The following is a 19,939-nucleotide window of genomic DNA, read 5'->3' on the forward strand; positions in this document are numbered from 1 at the left end:
CCAAAGGGATTTTCACTCCTCCTGACTCAGCCCTCAGCACTCAGGAGCCTCCTTGAGAAGAAAGATGGTGTCAACAGGGGTTGCAGGAAAGGGCTCCGGCTCCAGGCCTCCCCTGACCAGGGCTCCTGGCTGCTGATGGGGGCTTTGATACAATCTGCCCACCGGAAAGCCCTACAAGAATGGGGGGTGCCAGGGCCTGACCTTCATGGGAGAGACCCTCTAAGTCCTCAAATTCTCTGGGCCTATGATCATCCCAGCTCCCTGACACGCCCCATTCCTAGGAGAATCTGAGCAGTGGGGAAGATTGGGGTGAGACAGCTGAGTCAGCTGGGTTAGTTTTCGCTTCGTTTCCTGCTTTTGTCCTTGATTACAGCGGATCACTGAGAGCCACCGCAGGTTCCTATGGCTCTAAACTGAGGGCTGCTCCCTACCTTCTCCGTGACGGCGCGGGCGCACTCGATCAGCTCCCTCTTGGTGTAGCTGTCTGTGGGGCAGACCTGGAGGGCCCCTGCCTTCTGCACCAGGAAGATACAGCCATGGCCCAGGTCCTGCACACGAGTGCGAATCTGGAATCCGATCTGCAGAGGCAAGCCCAGGATGGGGAAGGAGAAGCGTGATGGACCCTGCCATCGAGGCCTTCCCTATGTGGAAAATTTCTCCTACGTCCTATGGGAGCCTGGCTAGGAAAATTCCACTCCTATTACGAGTCTGTGTTTGGTGAAGTATGGAATTTGGTTGATTTTGCTTCCCTTTTTAGAGACTGTAAAATGCCCAGTCTCTACCTAACAAGCCTGTATCCTGCGATCCTAGTGTAATACCCTCCTTGATACGTATCTTTCCTGGTTTATGGCTTATCTGCTCCTCCAGCCACCTGGTAAGAATGTTAATTAGATGAACTTTGTGGGATAATTCTGTTATTCATTCAACAAGCATTTACTGAGCCCCTATTGTGTGTCAAGGCTTCTTCTAAGCAGGTAATGTGTTTAATTTCTTTTATTCTTCACAATAGCTCTAGAGGGTAATTAGAGGTTCAAAATGTGGTTTCCGTATTAAGCATATTTTGAAGTGTTCAGATTCTTGCAAAATTGGTATGTTTACCAACCAGAACACCACCTACCCCAGCTGTATCCCATGGGGACAGCGACCATACTGAGCCCAGACTTCCTATCAGGCTAGGTTTGAGGTTTCCTTTAAAAGGTACATTTTTAGAGCTAAAAGCTCAGCAGGCACACATTCTTTTAATAACTCCTGGGTTGTGCGATTATAAAAGGTACTTCGCCTAAGAGAGGCCAAACGGGCTCCGCTGTGGATTAGCTGCCAGCTGTCTCCTTTAAGGTGTAATAAATTCCACTTCCACCTCCCCGAAGTTTGCATTCCTCCGGCCCCGTTTCACATCAAATTTCATTTTGGTCTGATCAATACAGCTGCCATAAATAATCTGCCTTCCAGCCCAGGTAGGCAACTCAAACCAAACCAAAACAAAACTTTAAGCACGGGTCACTGTCATTTTCAAGAATCTACAATAGCTAGAAGCTGCGGCTCTTATTTTTCCAGCATCTATCAGGAATAGTTACGAAAAGATTTCAGGTACTGTGAATAAAACCTGGGAGATTTTTGGCCCCCTGGATGCTATCTTCCAATAGCGTCTCATTAGTCACAGTTAAAGGAAGGATGACTTCGGAGAATGAGGGGTGCTGCAATTGTTATTTCTGCTATTATTGAAACACTGTTTTTAGGGAAAGAACTCTTCCTCTAAACCCCTTAAAGGCCCAAAGAACTTTTAACTCCATTCAGTAGAATATTCTCGTGATCGACAAAGTTGAGCTTCTGCTCTTTTAGGTGTCTTCTATACACTTTCTTCTCCTTTTTTTATGATGGAGTCTTTTTCTGTCACCTGGGCTGGAGTGCAGTGGTGTGGTCTTGGCTCACCACAATCTCCGCCTCCCGGTTCAAGCAATTCTCCTGCCTCAGCCACCTGAGTAGCTGGGATTACAGGCAGCCACCACAACACCCGGATAATTTTTTGTATTTTTTAAAGCAGAGACAGGGTTTCACCATGTTGGCCACGCTGGTCTCGAACTCCTGAACTCAAGTGATCCGCCTGCCTTGCCCTCCCAAAGTGCTGGGATTACAGGCATGAGCCACCATGCCCAGCCAAGTTTCTGCTCTTTTGGGCGCTTTTTATACACTTCTATACACCTTCGTACACCGGTGTTACAGACGCTTCATAATTAGGCAGGGCTGTCTTGTTGACTACCTCCATGCAGAATACAACAGCAGCAGCACCTCCGGATTGCACAACACAGCAGCTCTGCAAACAGATCTGGGGAACAGTGTAGCAGTAAGGCTGCCGCTGAGGCGGGAAAAACACTCCAGCCCACACAGATGTAATGTCATTTAAACATTCGTGTTTGCTGGACATGTTTGTTGGTTTGAAAATAATGTTAAGCTGAAGCAGGGGTATACCACATTAAAGTTTCAAACAATCTGGCTCCTGAAGCGCTCCAGATCCATAGAGTTAAAACCTAAGTATTTCAGGGTAAGATAATCTAGAGACAAGGGCTCTGAGGTCAGTGGCAACCACAGATCTTTAAAGGCTAAAGTGCTGCTGGAAAAGTCAGGTAAGAAGGAAATGGAGTTAGAAACATCTATAGAATTTCAAGGTAAAAAAGATCTTACCAGGTCAACCTTCCCATTTTATAGACGAAGAGATGGAGGCCCAGAGAAGTGATGTGATTTGCCTAAGATCACACAGCTGGTCCCTGGCAAAACTAGGTGAGAATCCAGGTCTTTAAGCCTAAGCACAGTGCTCTACTTGGTAGATCAGTGTTTTTCTAACTTCTTTGATTTTTTTGCGTAGCAGCAGAACCCTTCCTCTCCCAATCCAAATTAAATCTCTTGTGGATCTCAGTATGTCAAATGGATAGCAGTAATGGGTTATTAGTATGCTCTTCCTTTATGAGTTAAAATGTATATCTTTGACCCAATAAAAAGCCAAAAATGAGACTGAGTGAACCAAAGTGTTACAGATAAGGTTATGAAGGCTAGTTACAGCCTCAGCCACCAAATTATTTCTGTGTTTTGCTTTGGCGATAGTGTTGAGAAGATCCTGTTACATGCATAAAGAAAGCAAAGGAGAGCAGTTTCCTCCCCATTGTTGACCACTGCAGCCAAGGCAGGAGCAGCAGCAGCCTGAGATCAGCACAAAACTACCCAGCAGCCTGAAGCAAAGCACCGGTGGCCCCCAAGGCGTTCCCATTTGGTCTAGACCACACTCAAAAGCTCCTTTCTGCCACCCACATGAGTGAAAGGTTGAGAGCAAGGGTGGGTTTTCCTAGCAGTTTCAACAATAGTTAAATTAAGCTTAAAAAGCAACACTAGGGGCAAACATGCAGAACCTCCTCCATGGGTTTTGAAGAACATGGCATGAAACCACGCTGCTAGAAGAGACCCAGGCTCTCAGACTTCTCTGTGCATTCCTCCTGCTCCTGTGCAGAGTCTAGCCTGAGCTTTCTATTCGCAAAATGCAAGGCACCGGGACGAACACCTGTATCTTAAATCCCGTTGAGAGTGGGAGGGAGGGAGGACCCGCTCTTGAGCTGTCTTGAACCTGAACCCTATAGGGTGACATGATCCATGGTGGGATACATCCTCAACAACACTTTTGTGGTCCCTTAGCACCAGCCCCCACCAAAGGCTACGCTCTAAAAACATACCCTAGAGCCCTGCTGTCCGGCCCCTTTCTTGGAGGTGACACGAGGCATGTAGCAAATGAGCCTGTATATGGTCAATGGTGCAGCTGACCCAGTGGTCATCAGAAATAAAATTCTAGTTAAGACGCTCCAAGGAAGGCCAGCACCAGAAAACAAGGGGATGAAAATAAGTGAGGCAGCAGTTGCAAAGGCCTTTGGTGTTCTCAGTCAACCCAGGGCTTTGCCTCCATATTCAGGGCTGTGCCAAGTCACGCAATTGTCATCTAGGTAACTGGAGACCCCCTTGAGGCTCAGCCTCACAGGTGTATGTGTGTCTGCACAATCCTATTTGGACAGCACACGGGAGGGATGTAGTGTCATCAAGGACAAGCTGAAATAGGCTTCACCCACTGATGTTGATGGGCCAGGAGGGCTGAATCTAAGAGGAAGGACAGGATCTCAGGATTCCCAGCCAGCCCTGTTCTCAACCTTTCACCCCCGTGGGCAGCAGAAAGGACTAAGGACCTTGCTTCCAGCTCTGCCTTCTTTCCTTGGGAACCTGACACTCTTAACCTTGAGGGGCCTTTGTTCCTTCCCGTGACACAGGACAGAAGCTATGTCCCATTCCAGGGGCTGATGGGATGAACAAATGAACAGGTACATGTGGAAAATCTCAAAAAGATAAAAGCCATATGAATGCATGCTGCTGAAAAAGGAGGCAGACTGGTGCAGAGAGGTAGCCAGGGTTGTGGTTCCCGACTAACCTGGGTTTGAATCCTGGCTACTCCACATATTTACTTGTTACTTACTTACTTGGAACATTCACTTATTCCAAAGTTATTTAAAGTGGCTCACATACTAGCGACTGTAGTTGTGTGGTCTTGGGCAGTTTAACTGAGCTCCCTGAGCCTGGTTTTGCTTATCTGTGAACTGGGGAAGAACAAAAGATTATCTCACTGCAGTTGTGAGGGGAAACAGGATTGGGCCCATCACAGCATCCGATACGCGGTAGGACTTGATAAATAATAACTCTTACTATTACTTTGCAGAGGCACGTGGAATAGCTAGGGCACTTAAATGAAAGAGGACAACAGAATCAACAGTCTACTGGCAATTTCCTAGAACATGTTGTTTTACTGGGGGAACATCCTTGATAGGAAATCCTTTTTTTTTTTTTTTAGATGGAGTTTCACTCTTTTTGCCCCGACTGGAGTGCAATGGTGCGATCTTGGCTCACTGCAACCTCCACTAGCTGGGTTCAAGCAATTCTCCTGCCTCAGTCTCCCGAGTAGCTGAGATTACAGGCAGCCATCACCATGCCCGGCTTATTTTTGTATTTGTAGTAGAGATGGGGTTTCGCCATGTTGTCCAGGCTGGTCTCCAACTCCTGGCCTCAAGTGATCCACACATCTCGGCCTCCCAAAGTGTTGGGATTACAGGTGTGAGCCACAGAGGAAATTCATTCTGTATCCAAAAAGATAAGAGATTTAGACTGGGCGCAGTGGCTCATGCCTGTAATCCCAGCACTTCGGGAGGCCAAGATGGGCAGATCACTTGGGGCCAGGAGTTCGAGACCAGTCCAGACAACATGGTGAAACCCCATCTCTACTACAAATACAAAAATTAGCCGGCCATGGTGGCGGGTGCCTGTAATCTCAGCTACTCAGGAGGCTGAGGCAGGAGAATTGCTTGAACCCGGGTGGCGGAGCTTGCAGTGAGCCCAGATCACACCATTGTACTCCAGCCTAGGCGACAGAGCAAGAATCCATCTCAAAAAAAAAAAAAAAAAAAAAAAAAGATAAGGGATTTAAAAATGCTAAGCTTCTCCATGCAATACTAAACTTCTCAGTAAATATGACCAGCCCACAGGGTGATCCAACGAACTACCAGTGTTTATTAGAAAGGAATGTTGCTCAAAGACATAAAATGTGGGGTTTTAAATTGGCAGCTTTAGAAAAGTGTTATTTGAGCCTCAAGAAAAACCCTCAATTCTTTTCTTGTCGAAATAAAAGTAAAATGGAGAAAATCATCTCCTGGTCTTGTGCCTTGGGGAAATTAAAAGCCTGGTCTTTATGAAGTTTTGGATCTGATTCCAGTTGGAGGGGGTCTAAGGAATCCTGATCGCCTTTCCTCACTGCCTCAAACAAAACAAAACAAAACGCACTGGTTTTTCCCAAGCCTTAAAAAACAACTACATCTGAAACCTGGTCAAATGTAATTTGGGATAGCTTGTCAAAGTTGAAAAGGCAAGAATGGAACTTATCTGACAAAGATAGAAAACATGGAAGAAAAAAGTGGCTGGGCATGGTGGCTCATATCTGTAATCCCAGCACTTGGGAGGCTGACGCAGGTGGATGGCTTGAGCCAGGAGTTTGAAACCAGCCTGGACAACAGAGTGAGACCTTGTCAACAGAAAAATTAGCCAGGCATGGTGGTGCACACCTGTAGTCCCAGCTACTTGGGAGGCTGAGGTGAGAGGATTGCTTAAGCCCAGGACGGAGCTCAAGGCTGTAGTAAGCTGTGATCGCACTACTGCACTCCAGCCTAGGTAACAGAGCGAGGCCCTGGCTCAAAATAATAATAGTATTATTACTAGGTTGGTGTAAAAGTAATTGTGGTTTTTGCCACTAAAAGTAATGGCAAAAACTGCATTTACTTTTGCCTCGGGAGGCCGAGGCAGGTGAATCACAAGGTCAGGAGATCGAGACCATCCTGGCTAACGTGGTGAAACCCCATCTCTACCAGAAATACAAAAAAAATCAGCTGGGCCTGGTGGCGGATGCCTGTAGTCCCAGCTACTTGGGAGGCTGAGGCAGGAGAATGGCGTGAATCTGGAAGGCGGAGCTTACAGTGAGCCGAGATTGCGCCACTGCACTCCAGCCTGGGCGACTGAGCAAGACCCCATCTCAGAAAAGAAAAAAAAAAGAGTGGGTCCAGTGGCAGCGGGGCATCATTTTCCCACCTCCAGCATGTGTATCTTAGGCTGGAAAATCTGAGAGAATTCTAAAGCAGACATCCATTTTATCTGGGGGAAAACGCTGTGGTTCTCACCATAGGCGCTTAACCAATGATTGCGCCAGCTTTTAAGGCATCTGGTATTTCAAGTGGTTACCGCAAATTTTCCTCAGAGACAAAGCTTTCGTCGCTAAATCTTTTCCTCAGCATTTCCATTTAGAAGTTGTGGCTCATAGGATCTCGAATTCTTTCTTCTTCTTCTTTTTTTTTAAGGGGAAACTAATCTGAAATTGCAAAGCTGCTGGAGGCTTTTAACTTTTCCAAAGAAATAAGTTTTCACAGTGATGTTAACAAAGGTTTGAATTTTCCATGAAAAATAAGCAGATAAAGCTCCTGCTTGACGTTCCAGGGCAGAGCTATGACTTTTCCTGTAATTGTCACATTCTGGAAAAGACCAAAATGCTGACCTTGCACAGCCGAATGCAGGACTGCAGCAAAGGGAGCAGCTTCTTATTTCCCCTGGATATAAATATTTTCACATGCCGTGATGGGAGAGCCCTCTTGGGTAAACAAATAATTCCACAATCTTGGAATAAAAAGCTACATTGCTTCAGGGATCTCCTAACTTTCTCAGTTTTCCTCAAATATCTGTCTGGCAAATGTACACAAAGAATTTTCCTTAGCAAGCCACTGGAAATTTTATATTCTCTCTGCCCCTTTTCACTCCAGGTCACACTGCTCTCGTGTCTGGAATGTAAAACACATTTCAAGATGTAACAGTGAAAAGGAAAACCTTAATGAAAACGTCAGCTGCTACAAATGCAGGGCTAATAACCAAAGTAACCTGTTGTACTTTTAGCAACACATTCTCTTTCCTTGCTGTTTTGGCATTATTTTATATTTTGGTTCATTGGTCTCTGCTGTAATAAAAAAAAAAAAATCTGCTTGTTTCACATGTTGGGTGGGTAGCTTACAAGAGCTCATGTGGAAAGGGCCCTGTAGACAGTCAGGGAGGCCAGCAGTTAAACTAAGGCAGATGGTGGTAGATTCCATTTTTAAAGGTTTCTGTGGACAGATAGATATCCAAACCTCCCTTGCCAAATACTTTTTTTTTTTTTTTTTTTTTTTTTTTTGAGATGGGAGTCTCCCTCTGTTGCCTACGCTAAAGGGCAGTGCGCAGTCTTGGCTCACTGCAACCTCCACCTCCTGGGTTTAAGCAGTTCTCCTGGCTCAACCTTCCAAGTAGCTGGGATTACAGGTGCATGCCACCACACCCAGTTAATTTTTGTAGACAAGGGGGTTCACCATGTTGGTCAGGCTGGATCTTGAACTCCTAATCTCAAGTGATCCATCTGCCTTGGCCTCCTGAAGTGTTGGGATTATAGGCGTGAGCCATCGAGCCCAGTCCACATTTTCCTTTTGTCCAAGCAAACTTTTCCTTACTGTAACATAAGTTCCCTTACATTTGCTTATGGAGTTCAAAATTATAGGTTAGTCAAATGAATTATAAATCTAGATGATCTTACTAAAACAGGGAGTCTATTTAAAAATAAGAATAAAAAAAAGATAGGCCTGTGTTAGGAGTCAACAGAATCTTAATGTCGGTATCTGATAACTCTTTTTTTGGTAGTGAGTTCACACTCATTGCAAATAGAATTATTCATGTTACAGCCTAGCCAATTATTCTAATATCTCAAAATGCAGGCACTGTTAGAGACTTAAGTAATCCCATGCTAGATATATATGTATGCAAGTACACATATATATATGGTACTCCTATTTACATGCATTGTTACCACACACATTAGAAAGTGATTTGTTTTGGGACTTCATTTCTGAAATATCTCTGGGAGTCTTTGTAAAAACAAACTTAGACCTGACTCCCAGGAGAAATAGCAGCACTGAGTTAACTTGGGGACAGTGACTGTCACCATAAGGAGAAGAGAAGACCAATTACAACCTTCTGCCTTGACAACTCGGTTCATTTAGGCACGTTTTGAACAGGGTTTGCACTCAATAAATAGCTTGCTGAATTTCACAGAATGTAATTACCTTTATCTTTCAAGTGTCCCTGTAATCCACTCCATTAATCTTCATTTCAAATTGGGCTTCCTTTCTCTAAGAAGCCATGTGGTTCCCCAAGCCCTGGACTCCTTCTGTTTGTTCACACTGATACAGATGCTCTGAGGCTCCCTGGAGCTGCACCTGACCTGTGTCCTTCCCAGTGGACCACCCCATTAGAAGTATGAGAGATGGCAGCTCTTAGAAAGTGGCCTTTGGGGCCCAACTTTGGCTACTGTTAGACTCTTTTTTTTTTTTGAGACGGAGTCTCGCTCTCGCCCGGGCTGGAGTGCAGTGGCCGGATCTCAGCTCACTGCAAGCTCCGCCTCCCGGGTTTACGCCATTCTCCTGCCTCAGCCTCCGGAGTAGCTGGGAATACAGGCGCCCTCCACCTTGCCCGGCTAGGTTTTTTTTTGTATTTTTCAGTAGAGACGGGGTTTCACTGTGTTAGCCAGGATGGTCTCGATCTCCTGACCTTGTGATCCGCCCGTCTCGGCCTCCCAAAGTGCTGGGATTACAGGCTTGAGCCACCGCACCCGGCCGGCTACTGTTAGACTCTTAAGGGTACAGGGATTCTAAAGCCAAGTCTACACTGGTCACTAAGGAAAGCTGGTCTAGGAAAAGCAGGGAAGTAATAAAAGGAGTCCACAGGAGGTATGGGGGGAGGGATCTGGGTCAATTCTTAGCCACCCAGAATATTCAGGCAAGACTTCGTTTCATGAAAGTAGCTCTTTCTAGGGAGAGGGACAGCTAATTTTCATACTGGAATTTTTCAACATGTTTATGAACCTTTGGAAAACAAAATAATTGCGGGGATGTGCTAACTGGAGTAGGAAGTGACAAGATGGCAGCCTCAAGCTCGGGCATGCTAATAGAGACAACAGGGGATGGGCCTAGGGACAGGAGACCTGGTAGAACACTGTATACAAAATCCTTCTGTCTGAAAGCCCATGCCCCAGTTCTTGGCCAGTCTGCCCCATAAGGGGCAGTGAGCCTTGAGTACAGCCTGGAGCTGCCTGGGTCTGGACCTGTGCTGTGCAGTGGTGGGGAAATAAACTGGGCTCTGGTTACTGGGCTGGGGTCTTCTAGAGTGGAACTAAGCTATAAAGAAATACCCAGGAGTGGGCACCAGTGTGTGTGTGCATCTTAAAATAGGGGTCTTAAGGTGGCAGACCTCCTCTGGTTCCGCCGTGGCTGCTGCCATCTGGCCCTGGAAAGCCAGGTGCCCATAGTCACTGGTCATTTGTGAAGCCAGTCCTCCCAACTCCTCCGGGTTAGTAACCGACTTAGTCATCTGGAAAAAGAAAACAAGCAAGACACACACACACACACACACACACATACACACACAGAGAAAAGCATGAGAATCACGTGTTAATATCACTGGAAGCCAAAGGGTTTCATTCACTTTTAAGCTCCTGAGGGGGTGAAGGCCAGACCTTGCATTTGGGGCTAGAAGCTGGAGAGGGCAGTTCAAGCCAAGCCCATGCTGCACTGCACACAAAAGGCCAGAGCCCTCGCAGGGCCCTGCTCAGGCCAGATTCTGACTGGGCCGGTGGGGACATGCTCAGCGTTGGGGCCGTGCAGCTTGGAGCCAGCCCCCAGGGTCCCCCTCTGGCAGGTGAGTGTGCTAGCCCCTCGCCAGCCCTGCCCTGGGGGGTCACCAGAGGAATTCCCCCTAGAAACCCCCAGAAGGCACAAGCCCTGTTCGCTTCTCACTCCTGGGCCCAGGCTTCTGTGGGGGGCTGATCTGGTCTCTGGGTGCCCCGAAGCAGGTCCCACCCAGGCGAGAGAGGGCACGAGGACAGGGCTGTTAAGAAAACCATGAATGAGAAGTGCTGGATAAGCCAATGTTTTAGAGGAAAAAAACTCATAGAGGATACAGCTTTGCAGTAAATTTGTGCCCAAGAATTACAAGGTTTTAGCCACAAATTTAGTTAAGAGTAGTGTGTAGCCCACATGGTCAAGTTCTGCCTTTATTATGAAGATACTCGGGATTTTTCTGTTTCATAGACTGATGCATCTCAATTATCTAAGGTAGCTGGCATGCTAGTTTCTAGTGTTTCTTCTTCCTCTGGACAAAAATACCTTTAAATTCTCACAAAAGCAGTTTTAATCTACCACCCAGAAGGGTGTCACTTGTCCCTCATCATGGGGCTCCCCTCCTGTTCCACCTCCTCTTGCTCTGGATAACAATACTGTCTCTTTATTTGTGGCCTTTTAAGACCTTGATTTTAAACAGCCTTTTAAAATACCTTTTGAATGACTCTCCATCCATCAAGGCAGGACAGGAATGTCCACCCCATCTAAGGCATGTGTACAAGGACACGTCCCAGGCTTCAGGCTGAGATGTGGCCTCCAAGGAACGCACACTGAGCTGCACGAGAGTGAGTGGTGCCACGCACTGCTCCACTGTGACCTGCCAACAGGTGCACTGAGAGTCTGGGCATCCTGACGGGGTGAGGAGGGCCTCTTTCACACAAGGAGCCAGGCCAGTTATCTCAGGAGTGACCACGCAGCCTGAAGCTCGGCTCCTTAAGCTCATGGACACCCAGGGTCAGGCCAGGGCAGCCCAGGACCTGGCTCTGGAGACATTCCAGAAACCCCATGAGGCTACTCAAACATGTTTTACCGCTGCTGTGCTGTGCTTCCTGCTCATCAGGAATCTGCGCTGAAGGGCTGCTGGCTCGGACCTAGGATCCGTCCCCCACGCTCCCCTGAGAAGGACAAGACTGGGCTCAGCTCCAGCTTTTCACAGAACACTGAGATGGGTGTACCATTCCCCAGCCTGAATTCTTTTAAACAAGCCTGGCACAACCACAGAGTTTCCATGAATGAATGGCAGCAGCCAGGCACGACTTTGTGGTCCAAGCTCAACCTCTAGTGGACACATGATTACATGACAAAACCACTCAGAGGGGACCTGGGCACAGCAACCATGTGGTGGCTCATTCTGGTCACTCCAGCGAGGAAGGCCCATTGATTTCTCAACCCAGGCTTATGTGGCAAGTATCAAAGAGGCATCTTTCCCCCGAGAAGGACAAGAAATTTTATCTTATGGTATCTGAGCTTTTAAAAGTTGAGAGAAACATTTTCTATGGACTCCTATCAATTCTTTGGGGACCACATTTGTCATCTTTCTTATAACTGCTTAACATATCAGATAGCACTCACTCTCTCTCAATGCCATTTGTATCTAAGGATCTATATAATACAGTTCTGGCTGCATTACATTTTAGAAAAAAAAAAAAAAAAAAACCCAAACCAAACATTACCTCCAAAAGTTGTATGCCTTCTACTGTCAGGAATTTTTTTTTTTTTTTACATAACCATACTGTTTCATTTTACCTGAAAGAGTGGCAATACCTTATTGTCCAAGTACTATAACTTGATTTCATCAGATAATCTCATCTCTGTTCTATTTTATCCCGAAATATCTTCTCTTGCACTGTTATTTTAATCTACTAAAAACACCTCAAGTCCTCTGTGAGGTGAATAGGATTCTTCCCTTTCTCCTTAACTACAAATTCCTTGTTTTCCCCATCTTCTCATTTTCTCTCCTTCCTTTGCGCCTCTGTCCTCATGCCCAAGTCTCAGCCACCTTTAATTCCCTCTTGCAGCTTTTTCATGAGATAAGAACTGCAGCAGACTGGGGCTACTGGACACAGGCAGCCAGAAAGACCACAGATAAAGGACAGAAGCTGGAGCCCCTGAGGGACTAGAGAGTGGTCTGGGCTCTCTCTCCGACACAGATCTGGGATCTGCAGGCTCAGCGGCAGCAGTGGATAAAAAGGCGACCAACAGTGGGGAGGGCAGCTCTCTCCCCTCTTACCATTTCCTGAGCTGTCACCGCAATGGCTTTGGAGTATTTAACCACAGTCGTCTGATAGTCGACAAATGTTCCCTTTGGTTCTGGAGGAGTGCCTTCATCCAGCTACAGAGGAGAGGAAAAGAATCAAAGGTCATAAGAAGCCTGCTGAAGTGTAGACTGTATTTATGAGAATTAGGAACTTTGAAAAACAGAGAGGGCCTCAGAGATTCTTTCACCCAGTGTCAACTCAATTACCCAACTTGTGCAATAAGGACTTCAACAGGAGGGCACAGAAGGTATTCAGGGTACATGGCAAGAAGAGGCTCCCAGCCTTGCTTGAGAGGAGTGGGAGGCCTTCCAGAGGAGTGATGTTTCGGCCAAGTCTTACCAGGAGTGGAGTCTGCCACATGTAAAAGGTGGGAAAGGGATCCCAAGAAAAGGGAACAGAATTCAAGCACATGGAGGCGGGGGCCAGCCTGACACTTCTAGGGAAGTGCAAAGGGGCAGAAGATGAGGTGGGAAAGGAGGCGGACTGTCCATCAGGAAGCGCTTGCTGAGGAATGGTAGAGTCCATGGCTATCCATTGGAACCCTTCTTTATGAGTGCAATTGGGGAACAGAAGGAATTAGAGGCACCAGAAATACGTTGTTGCTCACCTGACCATAAATGCAATGCAATAGGAACTGAGAGAAGGGCAAGATCACTGTGGGGTAGAAGAACTGAGGCAATGGGACTATGTCCCTTGAAGGCTTGGGGACATACTGGTGTAGATGTGTATTCAAGATCTGCTTCCAAGGCTTGTGAATGAACCACAGGCTGGTTACTTAAACTCTGATCTCCAGTCCTTCAGTGTTAACTTCCAGGCATCACATGGTTACAGTAAAAATCAACACTACACCTGGTCAAGAACTACATATAGGAAGAGGAGAGAATGTGATAATGACGATGTCGATGATAATGTCAGTGATGAAGAAACAGGCAACTCATCTTCACCACCACTATCCTCACCATCACCACTGGTTGCTGGATGGTATTCCAGGCGAAGAGACAAAGTGAAGAGAAATGAACATAGGCAGAGCGAGTCTAGTGAGGTCAGCCTGACCTGAATAGGAGGGAGCTGTTGACAGCAGTGGGAATGAGGCTGCATCTGTTTTATGGAGAACCTTGAAATCATGAAGACAACAGTGGGATCTTGGGTAGGCAATGACGTATTTGAGATTTCCCTGGCAGCTCTGTGCCATAAATTTCAGTCAGAGAAGAGATTGAGGCCAAGTGGTCAATTAGGAAAATGTTAGCTGGTATCTTCAGTGAGAGCTATTTGTCATGAGCAGGCATGGACTGCACTGAGTGAAAGGAACGCATAACTGTGGCCTATGCATGATGTGGCTGCATAGCCCAGCATATAATTTTCACCAAACTATTAACACAAACTCCACACTAGACTGTTTTAGCTTTCCCTATCAGGTAGATAGATGCTATATCCCCATCATGGCATGGGGGCCCTGCTAGTCAAAGGAGACTGAACTGCATACTCATTCACTTGTAAATTGACTGAACATCTTCTAAGCCTCAGGCCATGTGCTAGGAGCTTGCATGTGAGATGTAACATCACTACCAACATGTCAGGATGCTGGAGCTGAAGGGCAGCTCAGAGCTCTTGGCCAGTGGCCACCAGCCAAAGAACCTTTAACTAGTCTGAGGACAATGGGAAAAGAAAGAACAAAGTAGTGACTAGGATTTCAATTTCATTTATTTGAAAGAACTTTCCTTTATTCTGAGATTATAGCCTTCTTCCTTTTGTGGGTGCTAACATGACCTTTCTTTTATAAAACAGCAGTGATGTAGACAGCACAGTTTTGTCTGTTTTGTTTCTTTAATTTTCTTACTTGGCCCAAAACAAAACAAAACAAAACAAAGAAAAGATACCACATCACAAAATCCCATAGGATCCTGCTAACCTCACTGAATGAGGAAATCAAGGTTCTGAGAGCTTGAATGCCTGTCCAAGGCCACCCAGAAAGCTGATTACTTCATACTCACTTGTGAGTCTCCAAACCTCCCAGTGCTCAGATGACGAGACAAAATCTCAAAGAGAAGTTCCACAGTGGAAGCCCCCAAAGTGTCAAGAGTCACATCCAAGTTACAACTAACTCTGGCTACACTCATGTTTTTCTATAATTCACTGGCTTTGAGAATTTCAGACAATGAGTCTAATAGTATCTCAGAGGTTTAACCAAGTTAACGAAATTCTGAGAGACTATGCCAGCTTTCTAATGCCTTGCGGCACAGGGAGCCAAAGGACCTCAAACATCACTTAATTAGAAGTCCCCAGCAACAGGCTAAGCAAAGGGGAATGGGAATGGGGAAGAGGTGTTGTGTGGTGCCCTGGATGTCAGGCCAGGGTAGATAAGAGTTTAGGGGCAACACTGAAACCACAATTACATACTTTGCAGAACTGAGTGGGGAAGAATAGCTCCTGGCCTCTGTGGCTTGCGTTGGCTGGCAGTTCCTAATTACGGCTATCAAGTAACACCTGACTTATTTCCAGCCCATCCAGAAGAATCAAATGTGTCTCTGGCTGGGACAGCATAGGCTATACCACTAACGGCAGGTGGTGCAGGGCCTGCTCTCTCTGTCCACAGTCCATCACAGTGCATAAGGCATAGGGCTATCAAAGAAAGACTTTGGATCTGATGTCCATCTTCCTAAGATTTATGGAATCTTTCCCTGTCATTTGACAGGTACTGAAAAATATCTTCTCCCAAGAAGAAAAAGATCATCATTTGAATTTCTAATTTGCATCAAGAAACCTTGGGCTCCGTTATTTAATGTCCTTGGGTAGATACATGGTTTATTCTCAAAGCTCTGGTGTTCTGATGTCCTGAAAACCAAATAAATCTACTGAGACTTATCCAAGAGCCTTGAGAAGAGGGAAATTTCACTCATTTTCTGCCACAATGTCCACATTTGCAGCATGAGAAGCCCACAGCAGAAACTGATGGACAATTTGACAAAGTGGAGCCTGGAGTCTCTAAAGGGAGACACAGCATTCCATCCTGGGCTTGTTATGTTTGTTCCGAGGCTCACAATGACTGCATAATGCCTAAGGATAATTATTCTAATTATAGTTACAGCATATCATTTCTTCATGGAGATATGAACAACCAATCTTCTCTAAATTCGCAATTAAAGACTGCTTATTATCCTGAAAAACCTTATTAATGTATTCACAATCTGACAATGGACATTTCAAAACATAGACGATGTCTAAAATTCTTGGCATGCTATCACAGATGGCAATTAGATGCTGAAGAACAAGCATTCTTTCTAATGAATGTCAAACTTACATGACTAGTGAAGGATTCTTTGGGGGAAAGAACAGAAGATATGGAGTTGAAACTGTCTCCAGTCATGTCACCCTAATGATCTGACTCGATGGGTCACTAAATGAGAAAATGATACTCATGTTCTTTTATATGTCTGTAGCCTGCAAGGGTTTACTAAGGGCTTTTACATATATACTATTTCAGTGGTTTCTGTGCCTGGCTAGATATCAGAACCACAAGGAACATTTAAAAAGAGTATGTTAAAATGGAACCCAATTGAGTGTGTTGCGGGGGGAGCCTAGGAATCTACATTCTTAAAGCTCCACATGATTTTAAAATAGCCATTCCAAAAGCTAGCACTTGGGAATCACTTTTTTTTTTTTTTGAGACAGAGTTTTGCTTTCGTTGCCCAGGCTAGAGTGCAATGGGCACGATCTCGGCTCACCGCAACCTCTGCCTCCTGGGTTCAAGCGATTCTCCTGCCTCAGCCTCCTGAATAGCTGGGATTACAAGCATGTGCCACCATGCCCGGCTAATTCTGTATTTTTAGTAGAAACAGGGTTTCTCCATGTTGGTCAGGCTGGTCTTGAACTCCCGACCTCAGGTGATCCGCCCGCCTTGGCTTCCCAAAGTGCTGGGATTACAGGCATGAGCCACCGCGCCTGGCCAGGAATCACTTTTATTTCATTTTGGCAATTGTTCCCCCACAGCAAACCCTATGAAGTAGATAATCAATTTCCTTCTTACAAGTGAGGAAGCCTAAGATATCTTTTAATTTCCATCTTTTCTTTCATGTAAAATTAGAAGGAAGGGCACAACTGGCTTACAAAAGTAATGCATTAATAATAAAGAATAATATGTTGGACGTGTGACTGGATATCTGTACATTAACTAGAACCTTCAAGAAAAGTAGAGGCTTGTTGCTATGAGCCTTGACAGCAGCTTACAGAAAAGCACACAAGGCCCATGTGTGAGGGAGATGAGGGAGTAGAGAGCCCTGGAGCCCACGCCCACCTTGCTCATAGCCTCTGCAATGGCGTCCACCATGCCCCCAACCAGCCCCACTTCACTGGCAGCTTCGTTCAGCGTCACCATGATGTCGTCCACAGCTTCCTTCATCAGCTGAGCGGCCTCTGTGATGGCGTCATGGGTGTGTTGCGCCTGAGAAGGAAGTGTGAAACATTTCCTTAAGCAGAAGAGTGCAGTGCTCAGTCTTCTAAGAATAACCTTCAAAAGTAGAATATAAAACCATACCCCCACAATGGAGCACAGCAATGTATTCTATTCCTTCCCTTTCTTTATGTTTGGCCATTTGTTTGCAAAGTAAATAAAATCAGAAAGACAAATAGAAAAGATCTATTTTACAATCAGGGAAAATAAAACTGCAATATCAAAATCTTATGACATGACTAATTTTATATGTTACTGTGTTCGGGACTGTAGAAACAGAATGCCACAAGTCCCTAAATATACAAGTTGACACATTTAAAAAATAATATAATGAAAAAATGTGCTTAAAATAAATGTACTTCTCTTCAAAGTCACCCAACACACTATAATTCCCTGTCTAAAGATAAGACTGGATTACAGAAATGTAGGTACCTCTAAGGGAAATGTATCTGTGGAGTGCCTAATAGGCTTTGAAACTATGTCACAAATTATGCCATGAGGTTGGAGAAATGCATGCAGCCCTGCAGGTAAAGCCCTGAGTACCCACGCATTCCTTAGACCATATTAGGAAGCAGGTGTTTCACACCTGTGTCAAGCAGAGTAGGGGTTCAGTAAATCAGTGGATGAAAACAATGAAATAATGGCAGCCCTGGGCTCCCTGAAAGACACCTCAAGTAGTAGCAAGATGCAGGGGGAACAGCCAAGGTGACAGACAAACCTGGGTTCTAGTTCTGGCTCCACTGCTGGTTAACTAGGTAAGTGGCCCTGGGCTTGGAGTCCTCCTAGGTAAAATGGGGAAAACTATAGCAACACTATGCAGTGATGGGATGATACGGCTGCAGGTGCCTTGTCATTTATAAGGGCAGTCTAGGAGGAAAGCGTGCCCTCACTCTGCAAAATCTGACCTGATGTCAGGTTTTTAGGGTCGGAATTGCATTACGTCCAGGCATTGGGTCTACCCATGCTGTGGCCATGGCTGCCCTGAGCCACCTTGTTAGGGAAGTAGACCCTTTCAAAAGGCCAAGATATTGCATCTTTACTTTGGTAAATGAGAAGGTAAAGAAGCCAGTGGAAAGCAGTAAACGAGAACTCATTGGGTGATTTTCTAAACACAAGAGAATTTCAGAGGCTATGTGAGCCACAGGAATTGGCCCTGTCTGAATCGAAAAGCCATCGGAAGCAAGAAAAGTTATTCAAATATGACATCTGATGAGATGGGAAATATGTTGATCATGGGTGGTTATCCTTGAGGCAACTGTGTCAGGATACACAGGACTGTCTTTGGGATGAGTGAAGTAAACTGGTAATTTGGGCTGATACCTGATTTCATGGCACAGAGATGGTAAAACACAAAATGTGCCAATTGCTTTATTTTGATGATAGAAGTGTAAAAGGTGATACCTCTCGGACCTACTCTTCAGAAAGAGCATCTCATACATTTTTATTCATACAGAAGGTGAAAGGGAGGATGCATATTTCTCTAAGTCTCATTTAGAATGAGATGACTGTTGAAGACAAAAAAATGCCAGCAATTCTACACATTCATACGAAAATTAAGTACACTTTCTTGAGGAGACGGGAGCACTGCTTGCCAAGGATCTGTACTCTCATGCAGGCTCAGGAAGGTTCAGAAGCAAATCTGGGGGGCAGCAGTAAAGCACAAAACTTTTTGAACTCCTTGGACAATTTAAACGACGCTTGTCCTGTACTAGGTCACCAAAATCTATGAAAGCATATCCTTGCTTTTGGCTGTCCCAGAAATGAATTACATCCCCATCCACTCATGCTGATGAATTCTCTAGAAGGCCTGCTCTCCTTCACTTCTCATGGTTAAGTTTTTCACAGATTCTTAGAGGGTCAGCTCAGCATCTACCTCTTCTATGACGCCTCCTCCAATTACTCCAGGCCTCACCCAGGGCCTTTTCTTCTGAACACCAAAGGCAAGTCTCATCTTTATCAGACAGCCTAATCTCAAATCACACACACCTGCTAGTAGAGCTCAATAGTTTCAGATACCCAAAGACACAGTTGGATCTCAATTAAGGCCTGTTTAAACCACCGACAGCAATCTCATAAGTGGCATCAGTGGGCCCAACAATGAGGTCGTTATTTTAGATTCCAGAGGGGTTCCTTGTTACTGTTCCTCATGGCACCACACAAGAGAAAAACCAGATTCCATTCTTTTTCAGACACATGTCTGAAGTCCGCTTCCAAAGGAGCCTTGTTTCTTTATTACAGCGCTTCAAATACAAAGCCCAGTATAGCAGGCACAGACATCACAGGAGTATGGAAAAATGGGAGAGGGCCACAGGGGAGCAGATTTCAACTTTGATAGAGGGAGAAAAACAAGGAATAATTAGAACTGCCCAACAGTGGAGACGGCTGTGCTTCTGCTGAAGTGTTGCAGGCAGAATCTGTGGGGGCCCATCAAGGATGCTGCGGAAGGGAACTGGGCGGGGTGGCGATGAGTGGAGAAGGGAGCACTGTGGGGTTGAGAATACTGCAGAAGAGCTCAATGAAGGGAGGGAAAGGTTACACTGCAAATGCCTTGGTAAGCATGTAATTCATTAACACCGTGTTCTGGGCTGCCACTTTTTTAAAAAACATAACTTCTATATCAGGCACATTATCTCATTTAGTCTCTACCAGTACCTTAGGGAGGTATTCATAATTGCCTTCGTTGTTTAGCTGCAGAAACAAAGAAATGAAGTAATCTACTCGTGAGAGGCAGAGGTGGGATTTGAATCCAATTATGTTTGACCCCAAAGCTTGTGCTATTTTTCACCAAATCAAAGCTACCCGTAACTATCTGACAAACTTTTATTTCTTCTGCAAACAGGGATATATAACACCTAGCACACGGCAAATAAAACCTAGTAAATATCTGTCCAAAGAATAACACTCAAGGTGATAAAGTCTCTGCG

At 45.4% G+C, this 19,939-nt stretch overlaps 1 protein-coding gene across 2 annotated transcripts in view; it reads right to left on the reverse strand.

Annotated features, from left to right (window-relative positions):
* TLN2 (talin 2) overlaps nt 1-19,939 on the reverse strand; it is a 467,299-nt gene that overhangs the window by 48,655 nt on the left and 398,705 nt on the right. The window contains exons 43-46 of one of the 2 annotated variants that reach the window (XM_017869077.1): nt 16,860-17,006; nt 12,541-12,642; nt 9,883-10,002; nt 432-578 (exon numbers count right to left, since the gene is read on the reverse strand). In XM_017869077.1, the coding sequence (XP_017724566.1) occupies nt 432-578; nt 9,883-10,002; nt 12,541-12,642; nt 16,860-17,006 (516 nt within the window). The remainder of the gene's footprint in view (nt 1-431; nt 579-9,882; nt 10,003-12,540; nt 12,643-16,859; nt 17,007-19,939) is intronic. The other variant, XM_017869076.1, reaches the window with a different exon arrangement.

The sequence above is a fragment of the Rhinopithecus bieti genome, unplaced genomic scaffold (assembly GCF_001698545.2).
Source record: "Rhinopithecus bieti isolate Rb0 unplaced genomic scaffold, ASM169854v2 scaffold_4908, whole genome shotgun sequence".
In the NCBI taxonomy this organism is placed as follows: Eukaryota; Metazoa; Chordata; class Mammalia; order Primates; family Cercopithecidae; genus Rhinopithecus; species Rhinopithecus bieti.